This window comes from Poromitra crassiceps, assembly GCF_964638095.1.
Source record: "Poromitra crassiceps genome assembly, chromosome: 9".
NCBI lineage: Eukaryota > Metazoa > Chordata > Actinopteri > Beryciformes > Melamphaidae > Poromitra > Poromitra crassiceps.
The window spans coordinates 41,445,928-41,460,518 of NC_139630.1; the positions used below are offsets into that span (position 1 = coordinate 41,445,928).

Here is a 14,591-nt window from a genome sequence, read left to right on the forward strand (position 1 = left end):
GCAGAGGGGTTGTTGTTCAACAGGATTCACAGATGCTTTCAGGAACCTTGCGAGGGCAGCCTTGTCTGGCTTTCGCAACTTCTGATTTTTGTCAAATAGAGACATCGGTGTTGGCGTCAACTCAAATCCCAGAGCCTCTTTGGTCTTGACTTCGCGCTCACTAATGATAATGAGGCGGTTGAAGAGCTTGAGTGAGTCAATAGCCAGCTTCTCTCCATTGACTTTGCGTCCAGATCTGAGGCTTGCTAATGATTTGATCTTGTGCTTGGTTTCCATTGTATCCAGAACAGTTTTACCATCCATCTTGGCTTGTATGGCTCTGCCAACCTCCTCTGCCTCATCAGCGTTGATTGGGTCTCTGGGAGTGCTGCTGAACCCCGTCAACAAGGATACCAGGATCTTCCTGTCCTGTGTGGCATCGAAGGGGTTGACTTCCTCCAACCATCCAACTATGGCATTAACAGCATCATTGTCTTTCTTCATCTGGGCTCTTGTCTTGTGACGTCTGTGGACAGGTACCCCATGTTTGTTCAGGCCTCCTTCCAGCTCCTGGTGAATGAACCCTTCAGAGTCTGAACCCAATGAGCAGATTTGTTGCGGAAGCACCCTCTGTTTAGACCACCGGAGGATTTGGCTTCACACATGAGTGTGGTTTCTATTGTGATGTCGGTCCATGTGCCTGACCACTCATGGTCCGAGAACCTGACTACATGGTTGCCATACACTGTGAACTTGGTTAGAGTTTCCTGGAACGACCACCAGACTGTCCCGTCGCTGCTGCATCAGCTGTACATACAGCCTTGCTCCCTTTGCGTACTGATGGTGGCCCGCTGCTGCAAAGGTGTTGAGCATTCCAATGATGCAGCTGAGGTGACCTGTGTGTTCCGGGATACGCTCACTCCTGATGAACACCTTGATGAGGTTGATTCTGCCATGGTACCAGACCCAGAGTGCTGGTGTCCTTCCTCCCTCAGCCAAGGTCTTCAATTTATCTGTCATCCTATTACAGCTCGGTTCTGCAATCCAAATGATATCTTAACTTAGGGTCATCTCCGTTGTTCCAGTCCTCATTTAGTCTCCTGATCAGCGCCACATCATCCACACTCTCAGAATATGATACCATCTGTGGATGGCCTTTTTGAGTTACTTTTGAGAGCTTTTGCATCTCAGTGCCAGGACCACCACAGATGAAGCACCTCAAGCCATAGCAAGCTGCAGTATCCTTTTCCATAAAAGACACAAACGTGTCCTGTATTTTGTCACAAAACAGACAAGAACGGGTCCATACAGCCACACTAATAGATTGTGTAACAACAATAATGAGTCCATCTCAGTTTGAATTATGTGTAACTTATAGAGTGAGTCCACTACACGATACTCTTTAAACACAATTTATGTAGATCAACACAACGACAACGTGCTTACATTGGGTTATGTACTCGATCTTGTAACCATGACTACTGTAGCAACACCTATTTGCACAGGTTGTTCAGTTGTTCATTTTAAGCAATAATTAATTGATGTAAGTTTAAATTCACAGTCATCTAAATTTTAGACAGCAGAAGAAAAACACTTACCATGCCAAAAAGTAACTTTCGTACCTCAAAATAGTTTTTCTCTTTTTTCAGGAAACTTTTGCCATGGTGCAACTTCATTGCTCCTTCTCCACAGGCAGAGAAGGAATCCTACTGAGCATGTGCAGAATAGGTGTCAATGTTTTTTCAGAGTGGGTTTAGCTCAAATTGAATGATTAGAATCACTTCAACACCCAAAACCCCCACCGTAGACTTACACCCTTTGAGATAGCCTACGTATAGCCTAAATATAACATACCAATGTTTTATGGTCAGGGAGACATTTTTACTCAAAACCAATAGTTGGAATAGATTCAGCACCCCTAAATACCCATAGTTAGACATCCCACAAGCTCATATTGGCAAATTTGTATTTTTCGCTTTTTTTCGCCCAGGCCCTCTGGGCACCCTAACTTTGATTGGCTCTCCCGAATTTTCCCCATGGATTTGAGTTGGAATAAATTGAGAGGTGTTAGCAGACACCTATATGAACACATTGGTGAAGAAAGCTATTGGTAAGAAATTTTTTCACAGATGGTCAGAAAATCTTGCTAAAATTCCCTAACTAACTGTATATATATATATATATATATATATATATATACAGTATATATATAGTGAATAATTGCTTTTTTGGAGATAGCCCACAGAGCGGGCGATTTCCATATGTATAAATATGTATACATATGTATATATCTAAACTGCTGCTCGTGTAATGAACTGCTGCCACATTCTTTGCACTTTAATGCTGCCAGCTGTGAGCGTAACAAAATGCACTTTAAGTGGCTAGATAGATAGATAGATATATATACACATACATACATACATACATACATACATACTGTACATACATACATACTGTACATACATACATGCATACATACATACACACTGACTTCTTATCATGAGATATTTCTGAGTGAAGCGGGACATAGCGTGTGGAGGAGTTTAATTTGACTGTCGGGAAGTGGGCGTGTCTGGGATGAGGGACTGGACTGACTGAATGTGAGGCGACTCAGGCGAGTGCTCTGTGCCTTGGAGCAGAGAGACAGCAGCCTGCTAAATAATGTATTGTACCGGACAAATGTGAAACCCACCGGTCACGTTTCAATGAGTCTAGGTTGCAAACACAATATAATGTAAATACAGCGACATGGAGCACTAACTTGCTGGCTGGCTCACTGCACCCAGCCCCAGAGCAGAGGACAAGGAGGATAGCTCCCTCCGGCCGGACAGCCTCTTCCTAGCTGAAGCATGCGACGAGCCGCAGTAAACGAGACGTTTTATTTTTTATGTTGCATGCTTATTGGCTAAGTATATTAACATTTATGAGCTAGCAAATTCTGCCCATGTAGGCAGCCATGTTGCCTACTTGGAATTTTCTTACAGCCATGAAGATTGCTTGACAGCTGTCATGTCATGATAATATTGGTTGAAATTGGGTTGAAATTTGATAGTATTAGCTGACGTAAGCACACTGTAGATTTAGTTATGTATGAAGACAATAAGGTGTACTTTTAATGTGAAAAACCTAACCTAGGCTTCAAAACGGGACTCCAAAAACCAATGGGTGACGTGACGGTAGCTATGTCCATATCATTTACGGTCCATGGACTAGACCCACCTGATGAGGTGAGGGTTCATAAACTCAGTCCTGACTGAGCCCAGGATCTCGTTGTTAGCGTACTCCACCAGGCTCAGCTCCCCCGCATTGAAAATCATGCATACCTGCAAAAAATACAAAAATAAATTCCATCCCTGTCATTTTTTTCTTTGACAGAGGCCTGTCAAAGACATAGCTGTTCGGCCACAGCTATGCCATTTTACGTGCAATTGTGCTGAATCTTTCAGGTGTGTGTGTGCATGTTCGTACTGTTTCGTTTTCAAAAAAGAACTTTTCGTTTCCCCCGGAGCCGGGCCACGGCACCTAAGAGAGAAGTGGACAGACATTCATTATTTATGAGAAGCTAGGAACCACACACACATGCACATGCGCATACACACACACACATACAAACCATGACAGGAGAGGTGGTGACGTGAAACAGGCTCGATATGGAAATGAGCAAAACATTTGTTTCTCACATTCTCTTGGGTCGTTACATTTTTGTTCCTCGTTCCACTTCCACCTGTTCGTGGAGATCCCATTCAAACTCCCCCTGCTGTCCGGGTCGTTGCAACTCTCCCCAGATCAGTTGTAGACATGCTTTCTCCGATACATGTGCAGTTGCCAGCCGTTTCTTTTCACCTGACAGCGAGGCGTTTCACCGGCAGGACGTAGCGCATGGGAGGATCACGCTAACATGCTTTTTTTTTTTTTTGCTGTTTCCACCCGATTTTTTTATCCCATTTTTATTCCCCGTTAGTGCTAATTTTAATGTATTTATCCTGGTTGCTGCTCCACCCTCTGCCGATCTGGGGAGAGCCAAAACTGGCTCCATGCTTCCTCTGAGACATGGGCAGTAACCAGCCGCTTCTTTTCACCTGACAGGGGAAGCTTCACCGGCAGGACATAACACATGGGAGGATCACGCTATTCCAACGAGTTCCCCTCCCTCCGAACAGGCGCCCCTAACGACCAGAGGAGGCACCACATCAGCAACCAGGATATTGCATGTTTTGGTGTGGGGTTCCTATATGGGGAGAACATGCAAACTCCACACAGAAAGGCCCTTTTGACGACCCCACTCGGGCGGTGGGCACTCGAGGACATGCGGACGGGCACACACTCCTTCAGCGCTCACAGCGTCCCAGGTGGGAATCGAAACCAGGACCTTCTAGCTGTGAGGCGACAGCGCTTACCACTGCCCCACCGTCCATTTTTTTTTTTTTTGCTGTTGATGGTGAGGACTCGATCCCTTGTAGGCAGCATGGCGTACTTAACCCCGCCCCCCCACATACCCCAAAAAAAAGACTCCCCCGGCTGCCGTGTTATAGTTGGCACACTCCCTACCTCACTGAGTTTATTGGTGAGCAGGTCTCCCAGCAGCAGCGTGTCGGAGGTGTGAGCCACCAGGTAGCGGTCACTGCCCATGATCTTCACCTCCTCGATCTCATAACCATAGTGGGACTTCAGGACCACTCGAGCTCCTGAAGACAGGTTCCTCACAATCACCTTGGAGAGGAGAGGAGGAGAAGAGGAGGAGAGGATGGGGGAGAAGAATGGAAAATGTAAAGAAAATTAACAGCTGAGACTGAGGAAGTCCATTGCTCTAGTATTTTCATTTGTATTTCGGGAATATGTATGAAAGAGATATGAAACCATCTCATCTCAGTGGACTTTTTTTTAAGCAGTGCTTTTTTAGGCAGGTAAGCAAAAGTTTGTTGTTGTTCGTCAGCTGCCTGTGTAGAATCTAACCCCAGCCAAATCTTTGTTCTGATTGTTCGGTCACCTCTTCTTCATTGTGATTAATCTCTCAAGACAGATTTTGAAAATCTGTATCAGTATGGAAATCTGTCGGCACGGTCAAAGAAAATCTGGATAATAGCGCTCTTAAAAATAGCGCGAGCGCTCAGTGAAATTAGCATAAAAGGGCATGGCCAGGCGAGTTGAGTTCCGGTTCCAATTATTCAGGTATAGAAATGAGCTTGCCCCCAGAGGGTTAAATATATATATAATTTTTTTAACCAACGGATTCCCAGATTGCATTGTGATTGGTTGCTCCAGGTCATGTGGTTACGCACAAAAAAAGTTTAACTGTTCTCAACTTATACAAATCTCCACTCTGGTCACTATATCAGTTTATGAACAATTGAGAATCTAAATTAAGACACGCGCACACACACACACACACACACACACACACACACACACACACACACACACACAGACACACAGACACACAGACACACAGACACACACACACACACACACACACACACACAGACACACAGACACACAGACACACACACACACACACACACACACACACACACACTCACTCACTCACTCACTCACTTCTCCTCTCTCTCCCTCTCTCTCTCTCTCTCTCTCTACCTGGCTTGGTCCAACGTAGGTCATCTCAAACTTGTTCTTGTAGATGTTCCTCCGCAGGCAGCAGTCAAACTGTTCCACTCCTCCGCACAATGTTCCCTGTAGAAATATGTGTCTGTCACAAGCAGAAGCTGATGGTATATTCAAATGTTTGACAACTGTGTTAAAAAAAAAACCAGGTGCATAGACTTTCAAGCTATTTTGTCAATGTTTTAGATTCAAGTGTTGCATTGATGTTCACTTGGGAGATGCCGAGATGTGTCACATAAAACAAATACTAAGGGCATTCCATGTAGAATAATCTGTGTTGTAGTAATAGTTGAAAGAAAATGTTTATGGCATTGAGAAAGAGAAAGAGAGAGAGAGAGAGAGAGAGAGAGAGAGAGAGAGAGAGAGAGAGAGAGAGAGAGAGAGAGAGAGAGAGAGAGAGAGAGAGAGAGAATGAAGCCGAAACGATGAAATAACTATCTACCTTTTGTACCACTATAACAGCAGATGAGACCAAAGCCGAGTGAATCGGCGAGTGCTCTCTTGTTGTTTATAGAGTCTCTCTGCGGGACGGAAAGACGCGGAAGTGAAATGAAACTGTTTACGGCAGCTGTCGTAAACCATTTCGCTCTGCCTAGCAACAGACCCTAAACAAGACGAACGGCTTTCCTCGCTACTTCCAGGGGCTTTCTACTCTCGCGAACATCTCTCGTTATATTCTACCAGTTTGTTTGGAAGTAATTTTGTAATTTTGTGGTTATGCTGCCGTAACCCGTGTCGTTTCATTTCCACGTCTTTCCGTCCCGGAGAGAGACTCCAGAAATATATATATATATATATAAATAAAGATTAGGTCAAATAGTAAATGTAATAAATCTAAAAACATGAGCTCAAATAGAAAATAAATGTAAAAAAAATACAATAACTACCACTTTGAAGGTTTTGACATTTCCAAAATTTTGCTTTGGCAAATAGAATGTGCATGTGCATCACTGGTGTGTGTCAATACTTTAAATAAAATTAGATGATATATGACGATAATTGAAATTGATTAAAATAAATAATGAGTATTTGATCATATTTAGGTAGATTTCTTTAGAGGTTTTGATGCAATGGACATCGAGGACCTGAAGAGCTAGCGGTTAAAAGTCCCTCCCTTGAACAAATCCATGTACAGAGAAAGTAGAGCAGAGTGGAGGAAGTACTTACAACACACAGGGAGTACTTGCAGCACACAGGAAGTACTTACAGCACACAGGACGTACTTACAGCACAGAGGAGGTACTTGCAGCACACAGAAAGTACTTGCAGTGCTCAGGAAGTACTTACAGCACAGAGGCGTGAGCCGTCTTTCTTCCAGGCCAAGGCAGTGATGGTGTAGAGGTTGGGAATCTCTTTGGGTTTGGCTTCGTCCCACAGGCCCCTCCTCGGAGCCCAGTTAAACACGCGCAGCCTGCACAAGACATTAGACGTAACAGACGTTATTAGGACCGAAAACGTTTGTTTGACATGTAGCTTCACCTAGCCTGGCCTTAACACACATTATTAGGACAGAAAACTGGGTTAACATGAAGATTCACCTAGCCTGGACGTAACCCACGTTATTAGGACAGAAAACCTTTGTTTGAGATGTAACTCCTCCCCCCCTTTTCATTCTTCATTGTTTAATTGGAGTCATTGTTTGTTCTGCATTAATTCACAGCCTTGTACATACAAGCTCACCTGTACATATCCTGACTTGGGAAAATAAAACCCTCACATTTTGGCTAGTCTTGGCTATACTGTCTCTGGCTGCCGTTCACAATAATATACATGAAATAGTCTAAATTTGGTCTAAAATGAACGTCTACTTACATAATATTACAAACTATTACATGAAAAACAAATTAATTATAGCAAAACATTGTGTTTTGAATGTCTGGGGTCACTAGTTTTGTGACGTCAAAAGTGGGACAAGTAGGGTTGGGTACCGAAACCTGGTACCACTATTGTACCAGTACCTTCACAACCGGTGATAAGAAACAAAAAAGGTTGGGAACCCCTGCATTAAACCCTCATGAGCAGAGAAGTAGCACACCTGACTATACATCCATACTGAGAGAAGTTACTGACCGGTCGAAGCTGCCGAACACCACAGACTGCCCGCTGGGGCTGGTGGCAGCCACGGTGAACTCCCTCTCCGTCCGCTCGCGGCTGTAGTCGAAGGTCTGCTGAAGGTGGCCCTCTCTGCCATACGCTATCACCTTCTTATCACAGCCCCCCACCATGATGCTGTTAGCCCCCCAGGCCAGGGCATAGGGAGGGCACGGGTGAACCAACAGCTTACCCTGTGGCAATGCATGTCAAATATGTTACCCTGTGTATGTCTGCCTTTACACAATATGACAACAATAGAGAGCCAAAGTCACACCCACTTCCGGGTTAGGCATACGAACCAATGGATTTCATCCGCCATTTATGTTTTCATCGAGATTTTGTCAAATGCTTGTGAAAATAGTTTTACTTGGTCAAACCAAGCGATTCAGCTATGTTTAGAATCATAGAGAAGAGAGACTGCTTGGTATTAACAATGGGTATATATGGGTAATTAATTACTGAAATTTGTGTAATAGGCTAACAGAGCCAGGCTAACAGGGCCAGAAACAAATGGTAATAATGGGTATATTTAATTTCATGGTAATGTTAGATTAAACCAAACATCTAGAGACGTAGAGATTACATGGTAATGTAATGGAAATACTTCCGAGCTAGCAATCTGCCGCCCCCAATAGTGGCCACCAGTGTTAATACCAAGCTATTACCTGTTTATTACTATGGAAATTACATGGTATTACCTAGTAATTAATTTATTATACACACTATTACCCTCCTATTACCCTGTTGTCACTGAGCTGTAATGTAAAGTGCTACCGAATATGTTGAGTATAAAATTTATGAATGAACAGTAGCACATACTGAGGTAAATAAAATAAAATAAAATATGTAGGACATGAAAATATAGCAAACATTGCAGAATGAGCTAAGTGGAGCGAGGATAAAGATGTATGGTGTGTTGGGCTGTGGGTACCTGAGACTCGCCTGAGCCCTCGTCATCAAAGAAGTAACGCACCACGGTGCCATCAGCATGGCCAGACAGGATGCCCTTACCAGACACACTGAGAAACAAGACAACATCTCTTACTGATAGCACTCAATGGGGCATAGGGCAGTTTGTTGGTTGAGATTTCCACTTAAAAATGTACCAAATTTTCAAAAAAAGTCGGCAAAAGAAAATGTGAAATTATGCACATTTCCATGCACTACTGTTATGCGAATATTAGGAGTCAATACGTGCCGTTGTCTTGCAGACAGATACATGCGGCAGAAATACGTGCAGTTGTATTGCAGGCAGCGGCAGAGTTTATTGGTTATCCACAAAACTACACCATAAAATGGATTACCAGGCACCACTCTTCAAATTAGCATACTCCACCGAGCAGTTACTGTAAGTGAATAAAAGGTCAATTGTAGAAGTGATCGCCTGTTAACCCTGCAGTCTGTCAGAATCGAGTATTCACCCAGACCATGGTATAACGCATGCCTGTTAACCCTGCAGTCTTGTTCCGTTAGAACACACAGCGGCAGCCTTCATCATGTTTTACGGTCGGGGTGTTAACTTACTTTGCCAGTAAGCAAGGCAGCATGAAACTGCATGGTTTTTGAACGGAGCTTGTTTACACGTGTGTTTTGTACATGTGTTTGGTTAACCCAGACAACGGTAGATTTGCTTAATCTAGTTGACACTGCACTTACCGGTAGTCGCATTTACCTTTTATCGATACTCTAACGTCCCCCCCTCCCCCAAAGCATAAAAACTTTTTTGCAATGTTTGGATTCTCCCCCCCTTGCGTTTTCACTTCGATTTTTTTATGCACAAATTGAAAATTCACATAAAAACAGGTGGATGGAAACGCAGCTAATGTTTTTCTTTCTTTCTTTTTCAAGATTATAACAAGGATGGATGTGTTTTATCCCCCTTTAATCTTGACTGAGAATGGGGCTATATGGGGGGAATGAATAAGTATAATGAATTTACTTAGAAGTCAGTGAGACAACATAGGACTCTGTGCCGTAGATGGTGGATGTCTTGTTATTTTGAGTGTTGGCAAGGCGAACCTGTGAGAGGAGATAGACAGCATAGAATATCCTTTAAACATACAAACATTAGCTCACCGTCTTCACTACTCCAAGCATAAATTGCACAGGATCTACCCTTCTGTCTCACCACTGTGCGACAGGGGTCAGGTGTCAGAGGGCACGCTATCTCATGCCTTCTGGTTCTGCCCTTCACTGATGGGGTTCTGGACCAAAATATTTGACTGGTACTCTAAGGCCTACAAAATAACCCTGCAACCGGAGGCAGAACTCGGCATCTTCGGCTGCTCGGAGTCCTCTCTGACAGACTGTATAGCCTAAAACTATATTATTTATTTTGTTTTATATTCAAATTGTTAATTTCTTAAATTAGTTTATTTGATTGGTATACCTGCCTATGATATTATAATAGCCTATTCATGTCCCAAAGAAAAAAAAATAGAAAGAAAATACAAAAGGGGTCAGGTTTGTTTTAGGGGGGTCAGGAGGAAACACAGGAAGCATGTCACATACAATACATGCCAACATTTCGCGGGAGTATCCCTATTTTCAACCCTTTCTCACGCTGTGGTCCCTAATTGGCAATTTCCCCCGTTATTCTCCTGATTTCATAGTGATACAAATTAACAGCAGTAACAGGCTTAGCTTTAAAGCCAGAGCCGTGCCATGCTAGCTTGTCGGGAAGCGGGCTAAATAACATGCCAAACTAGGCTAAATTTTGGCGAGGGAAAAAACTGACCTCTCACCTCCAGATATCTGAATGAGAATGGGTTTTATGGGTACCCACGAGTCTCCCCTTTACAGATAAGGTAGCATTTTTCAATACGGTAGTCCAACCCTTACTAAATGCATTTGAATATGAAAAATGGAAATGTTGGCATAATGAACTTTGATTCACAGTATATATTTCGTTCTTTTCATCAAATTAGTAGCTATAATTGGGTAATTGAGTGACGGGGTTACAGATGTGGAAGTGAGGGGGGTGGGATTGTGTGGTCTAGAGACCATGGGACAAGAAAACTCTCCATTGAAACCCTGAATGATATTCTACAATAAATATATAAAATCAATCAAACTGCATCATATACAGCATATCAGAGAGGAGGACCACACTGACTGGACCACTTTTATATATATATATATATATATATATATATATATATATATATATATATATATATATATATATATATATATATATATATATATATATATATATAAATAAAAGGACAAGATCCGCAAAACACATCAATTGAACCCTATCCACCTTATTTCTAGCTGCCATGATACCTGATGGGTGCTTCTTCCTCTTCCGGTGTAATTTTTACACTGTTTTAACTTGACAAAAAAAACGTCTATGAGGATTTTACAGCAGAGCCATTCTGCTCTACAGCCGTGTCGTTCGGGTGCTGGGATAACGTAATGCATTGTGGGTAGTCGGCTACTGTGGCTAATGCTAACGGCTAGCGTAATAGTTACTTTACATGGCAGTAAAACGCCACTGAATGACCAAATTGATTTAACTTTTAACCATTTCGAGTAACACTGTTTCCATACGGACCCGCAGCGTTGGTTAGTTGTTTATAACGTGACTATATTTATAACTTTTATAACGGACTCCAGCTTCCGGTTTATAATTCGGGTCTGCAGCCGAGTATAACAAAGGAAATGGCAAGCTGCAACAATGAGTCACGTTAAACCGGACCTTGTTCCCACAATTATTTTTTACAGTGGGGCATTCAAAAATAAGGTGGATAGACCCATTTCACAGCAAGGTGGTGAAGCAGGAGGTAAAGCAGGTGTAATCACTGACATTAACAAGGGCCCTGGCACTGGAACACCTAAATGGAATGGAAACATCATTATTCCTATTGGCTACACCTGCTTTACTTCCTACTTTACCACCTCAAAACGGTTGCTGTGAAATGGGTTGATTCTGCAACAGTAGTTGTCCAATTGTATTAGTGAATTGAGAATAATACAATTGAATAAGTAAGTGACAAGGACAGTATGAGAACTTACCTTGCCCTCAACTAATCCAAAGACAATACTGTGCTCAGCAGGCCAAAGCAAGCAAGTCACAGCACTCTGCAACACAGAAAATACAACCATGTATTAAGAATATTCATGACTTTCCAGAGATTGAAGCTGGAAATTCCAACTTTCCACTAGGAAAAAATGCAATGGAACGGCACTTCAAGGCAGACTTTTAAGCAGGAAACGCTTAAATATGCTTATAATCATAAAAAATACATATATATATACTTATATACCTAAACCGTCCGCAGTGAGGGGGGACCAAAACTTTGGCCATTTGAAGCCAGATTTGGATAATATTAACATTAGGATTAGACTGTTGTGATGTCATTATTCATTCATATTAGTCATTTATGATATTAGTCTTTTTTTTAAGGCCTGGCGGGGGCCTTGTTGGCCTGGCAGACCCGCCAGGCCTGTACAATTGTAGGGGAAACACTGGGTTTGATTTTCTGCATTGTATGACCTTAAATCCGTCAAAACATCAGTGTAGTAAATGGTTAAACATATACATTTGAAATGTAAAGCCATATTATGTAGCTGTTTTGGGGGAAACTGTGCCCCCACAGTTACAGATGCTAATAAATGCTACACTTCCCCTGTTTATATGGGCAGATCAGCCTTAGTTGACTGTTTCTGCTTGTACTCTACTTTGCTTACCTTTCTGCAGTATTTATAACTGATTCGCTGGGGGGGGGGGGGGGGGGGGGGTAAAGCTGTTGTCTCGACTTTTTCAGTGAAATAAGTGGCTAATCGTGCTGCAATCAAGCTAGCAGGTGATAAACACGTTTCACTTCCTATACGATACTTCACAATAAAAGTGACCCATTAGTCAGCGGAAAACTTTTAATCTGAAGCAGCTGCAGCAGGAAATGGAGTTATAAGTTCCAGGCAACTTTACATGCTCCGGGACATGCTGCAGGAAACAGGCGTTCAGGGCGCAGAGTGGGAATGATAGAGGCGTCATAATCCATATTAGAAGTCAGTGTACCATCAACATGATGGTGAAAAAAGTTTCATATTGGGGCTTTAAAGTTGCACTTGCAGTGTTCTACGCTAAGTAGATAGCTAATATGACCAAATATCACTGTTAACACAAATAATACTTCTTCTGATTTCCGCATCATTTTCTCCCCAATTGTACTTGCCCAATTTCCCCCTGCTCGCTGCTCCACCCTCTGCCGATCTGGGGAGAGCCGTAGACTAGCACCATGTTTCCTCCGATACATTCGCAGTTGCCAGCCGCTTCTTTTCGCCTGACAGCGGGGAGCTTCACCGGCAGGACATAGCACGTGGGAGGATCTCGCTATCCAGTAAGGGAATGCCCCACATACCCTATCTTCAAAGCTAAACTTAAGGAATGGCTCAAAACTAACCAACACTGCACCCATAACCAATAGCCCTCTCATAATTTTCTTGATTTTGCACTTTATTGTACTGTATTGACTTTATTGTACTGATCTTGTCTCCTGTGCACTTTAACTGTATTGCTTTTATCTTGTTTGTGTGTATTGTTTTTATCCTGTGTATGTATTGTTATCCCTTGTGCATTTTTATTTTATTTTATTTTATTATATTGCTTTTATTCCCGTATTGCTTTTTATTCCCGTATTGTTTTTATTCTTGTAGTTACCTTGTAGTTTTTAGTTCTCTATGTCCCGAGGAATGCAGGTGAAAATTAGCTTTGGCTAATCCCGGCACATTTACTGTTGACATGTATGGATGATTCTATACTGTATGTGTAAACTGTTTTATTAATGTGCACTGTCCTGTCCAACTAAACAATAAAGTAAAGTAATTCCCACCAGTTCCCTTCTGCCTCGAACAGCTAGTGCAGCGACCAGGACACATACCCCTAATCCGGCTTCCCATCCACACACACAGCCAATCGTGCCTGTATGGATGCCCGACCAAGCCGCAGGTAACACGGGGCGTGAACCTGCAACCCTTGTGTTGGTAGGCAGGGAATCTACCGCTACACTACCCAGACGCCTGGGCAACTGGATTTTAAGTCGGGCAAAGAAAATCTCATAGGCCACTGGAACAAACAGAGGTTGGAATCACAATCTACCAGCTGACTTCCACACTTGGTCAATTTAAAATACCACTTGCCGCTAAAACAAAGACTTTTGTAGTTAGGTTGGGATGTAGAACAGGTGCGCTTCCTCAATTGCCTGCTTGGCTGTGGGTGCTCAGCTACAGAAGATACTTGTAGAAAAAAATCACTCCATGAGTGGAAATAGCAGCACTCCAAAAATTAAGATGCAAGACTTTGCTCAAGTTTCTATTTTTTTTATTTAAGGCTAGTCTAACGCGTTTCGGCATGTGCCTTTATCAGAGCAAACTTTTGTATTTACTTACCGTCTGAACAAATTTGTGGCAAATTGTTTTCTTGTCACCCCTGGAAGTGAAGAAAACATCGTCAGTTCAGATGCCTCACCATACACATTAAAATGTAATTTAAAATGGAAATCGGCCAATGCATATTACCAATTCTCTCCTATTCTGTAGACGAAGATGATGTTATCAGACTGGCCAATGGCGATTTTAATGGAGTCAGGGAGAAGACCATGTCCTTGACAACATAGCTCTCCTTTCCATACTGACAAAAGGATAAAAAAAAAAACATCAGATTATTATACACGGTTAGAATTAAGCTTGCCCTGTGGTCAGCATAATAAAGTCTACCACTGCTGCATTTCCAATAACAGCATGGTCCAGGCCGGTTTATACGGTAGAAAGACCAGTGGTTCCCAAACTTTTTCACATAACTGACACAAATTATACCACGGAACCCCATTTGATAAGATTTTGTCTCAGGGTCCCCTATCTGATAAGATAAGATAAGAACCACTGACCCCTCC

At 42.5% G+C, this 14,591-nt stretch overlaps 1 protein-coding gene across 1 annotated transcript in view; it reads right to left on the reverse strand.

Moving 5' to 3' along the window:
* The window catches only part of ift172 (intraflagellar transport 172), a gene marked incomplete at its 5' end in the record, with an annotated part of 73,515 nt that overhangs the window by 52,529 nt on the left and 6,395 nt on the right, over nucleotides 1–14,591 (reverse strand). Inside the window, 12 exon segments of the mRNA XM_083642985.1 lie at nucleotides 3,199–3,302; nucleotides 3,448–3,501; nucleotides 4,528–4,689; nucleotides 5,572–5,667; nucleotides 6,886–7,009; nucleotides 7,669–7,883; nucleotides 8,624–8,711; nucleotides 9,632–9,711; nucleotides 11,713–11,778; nucleotides 14,089–14,128; nucleotides 14,218–14,290; nucleotides 14,293–14,329. Of these exon segments, the coding sequence (XP_083499111.1) occupies nucleotides 3,199–3,302; nucleotides 3,448–3,501; nucleotides 4,528–4,689; nucleotides 5,572–5,667; nucleotides 6,886–7,009; nucleotides 7,669–7,883; nucleotides 8,624–8,711; nucleotides 9,632–9,711; nucleotides 11,713–11,778; nucleotides 14,089–14,128; nucleotides 14,218–14,290; nucleotides 14,293–14,329 (1,139 nt within the window).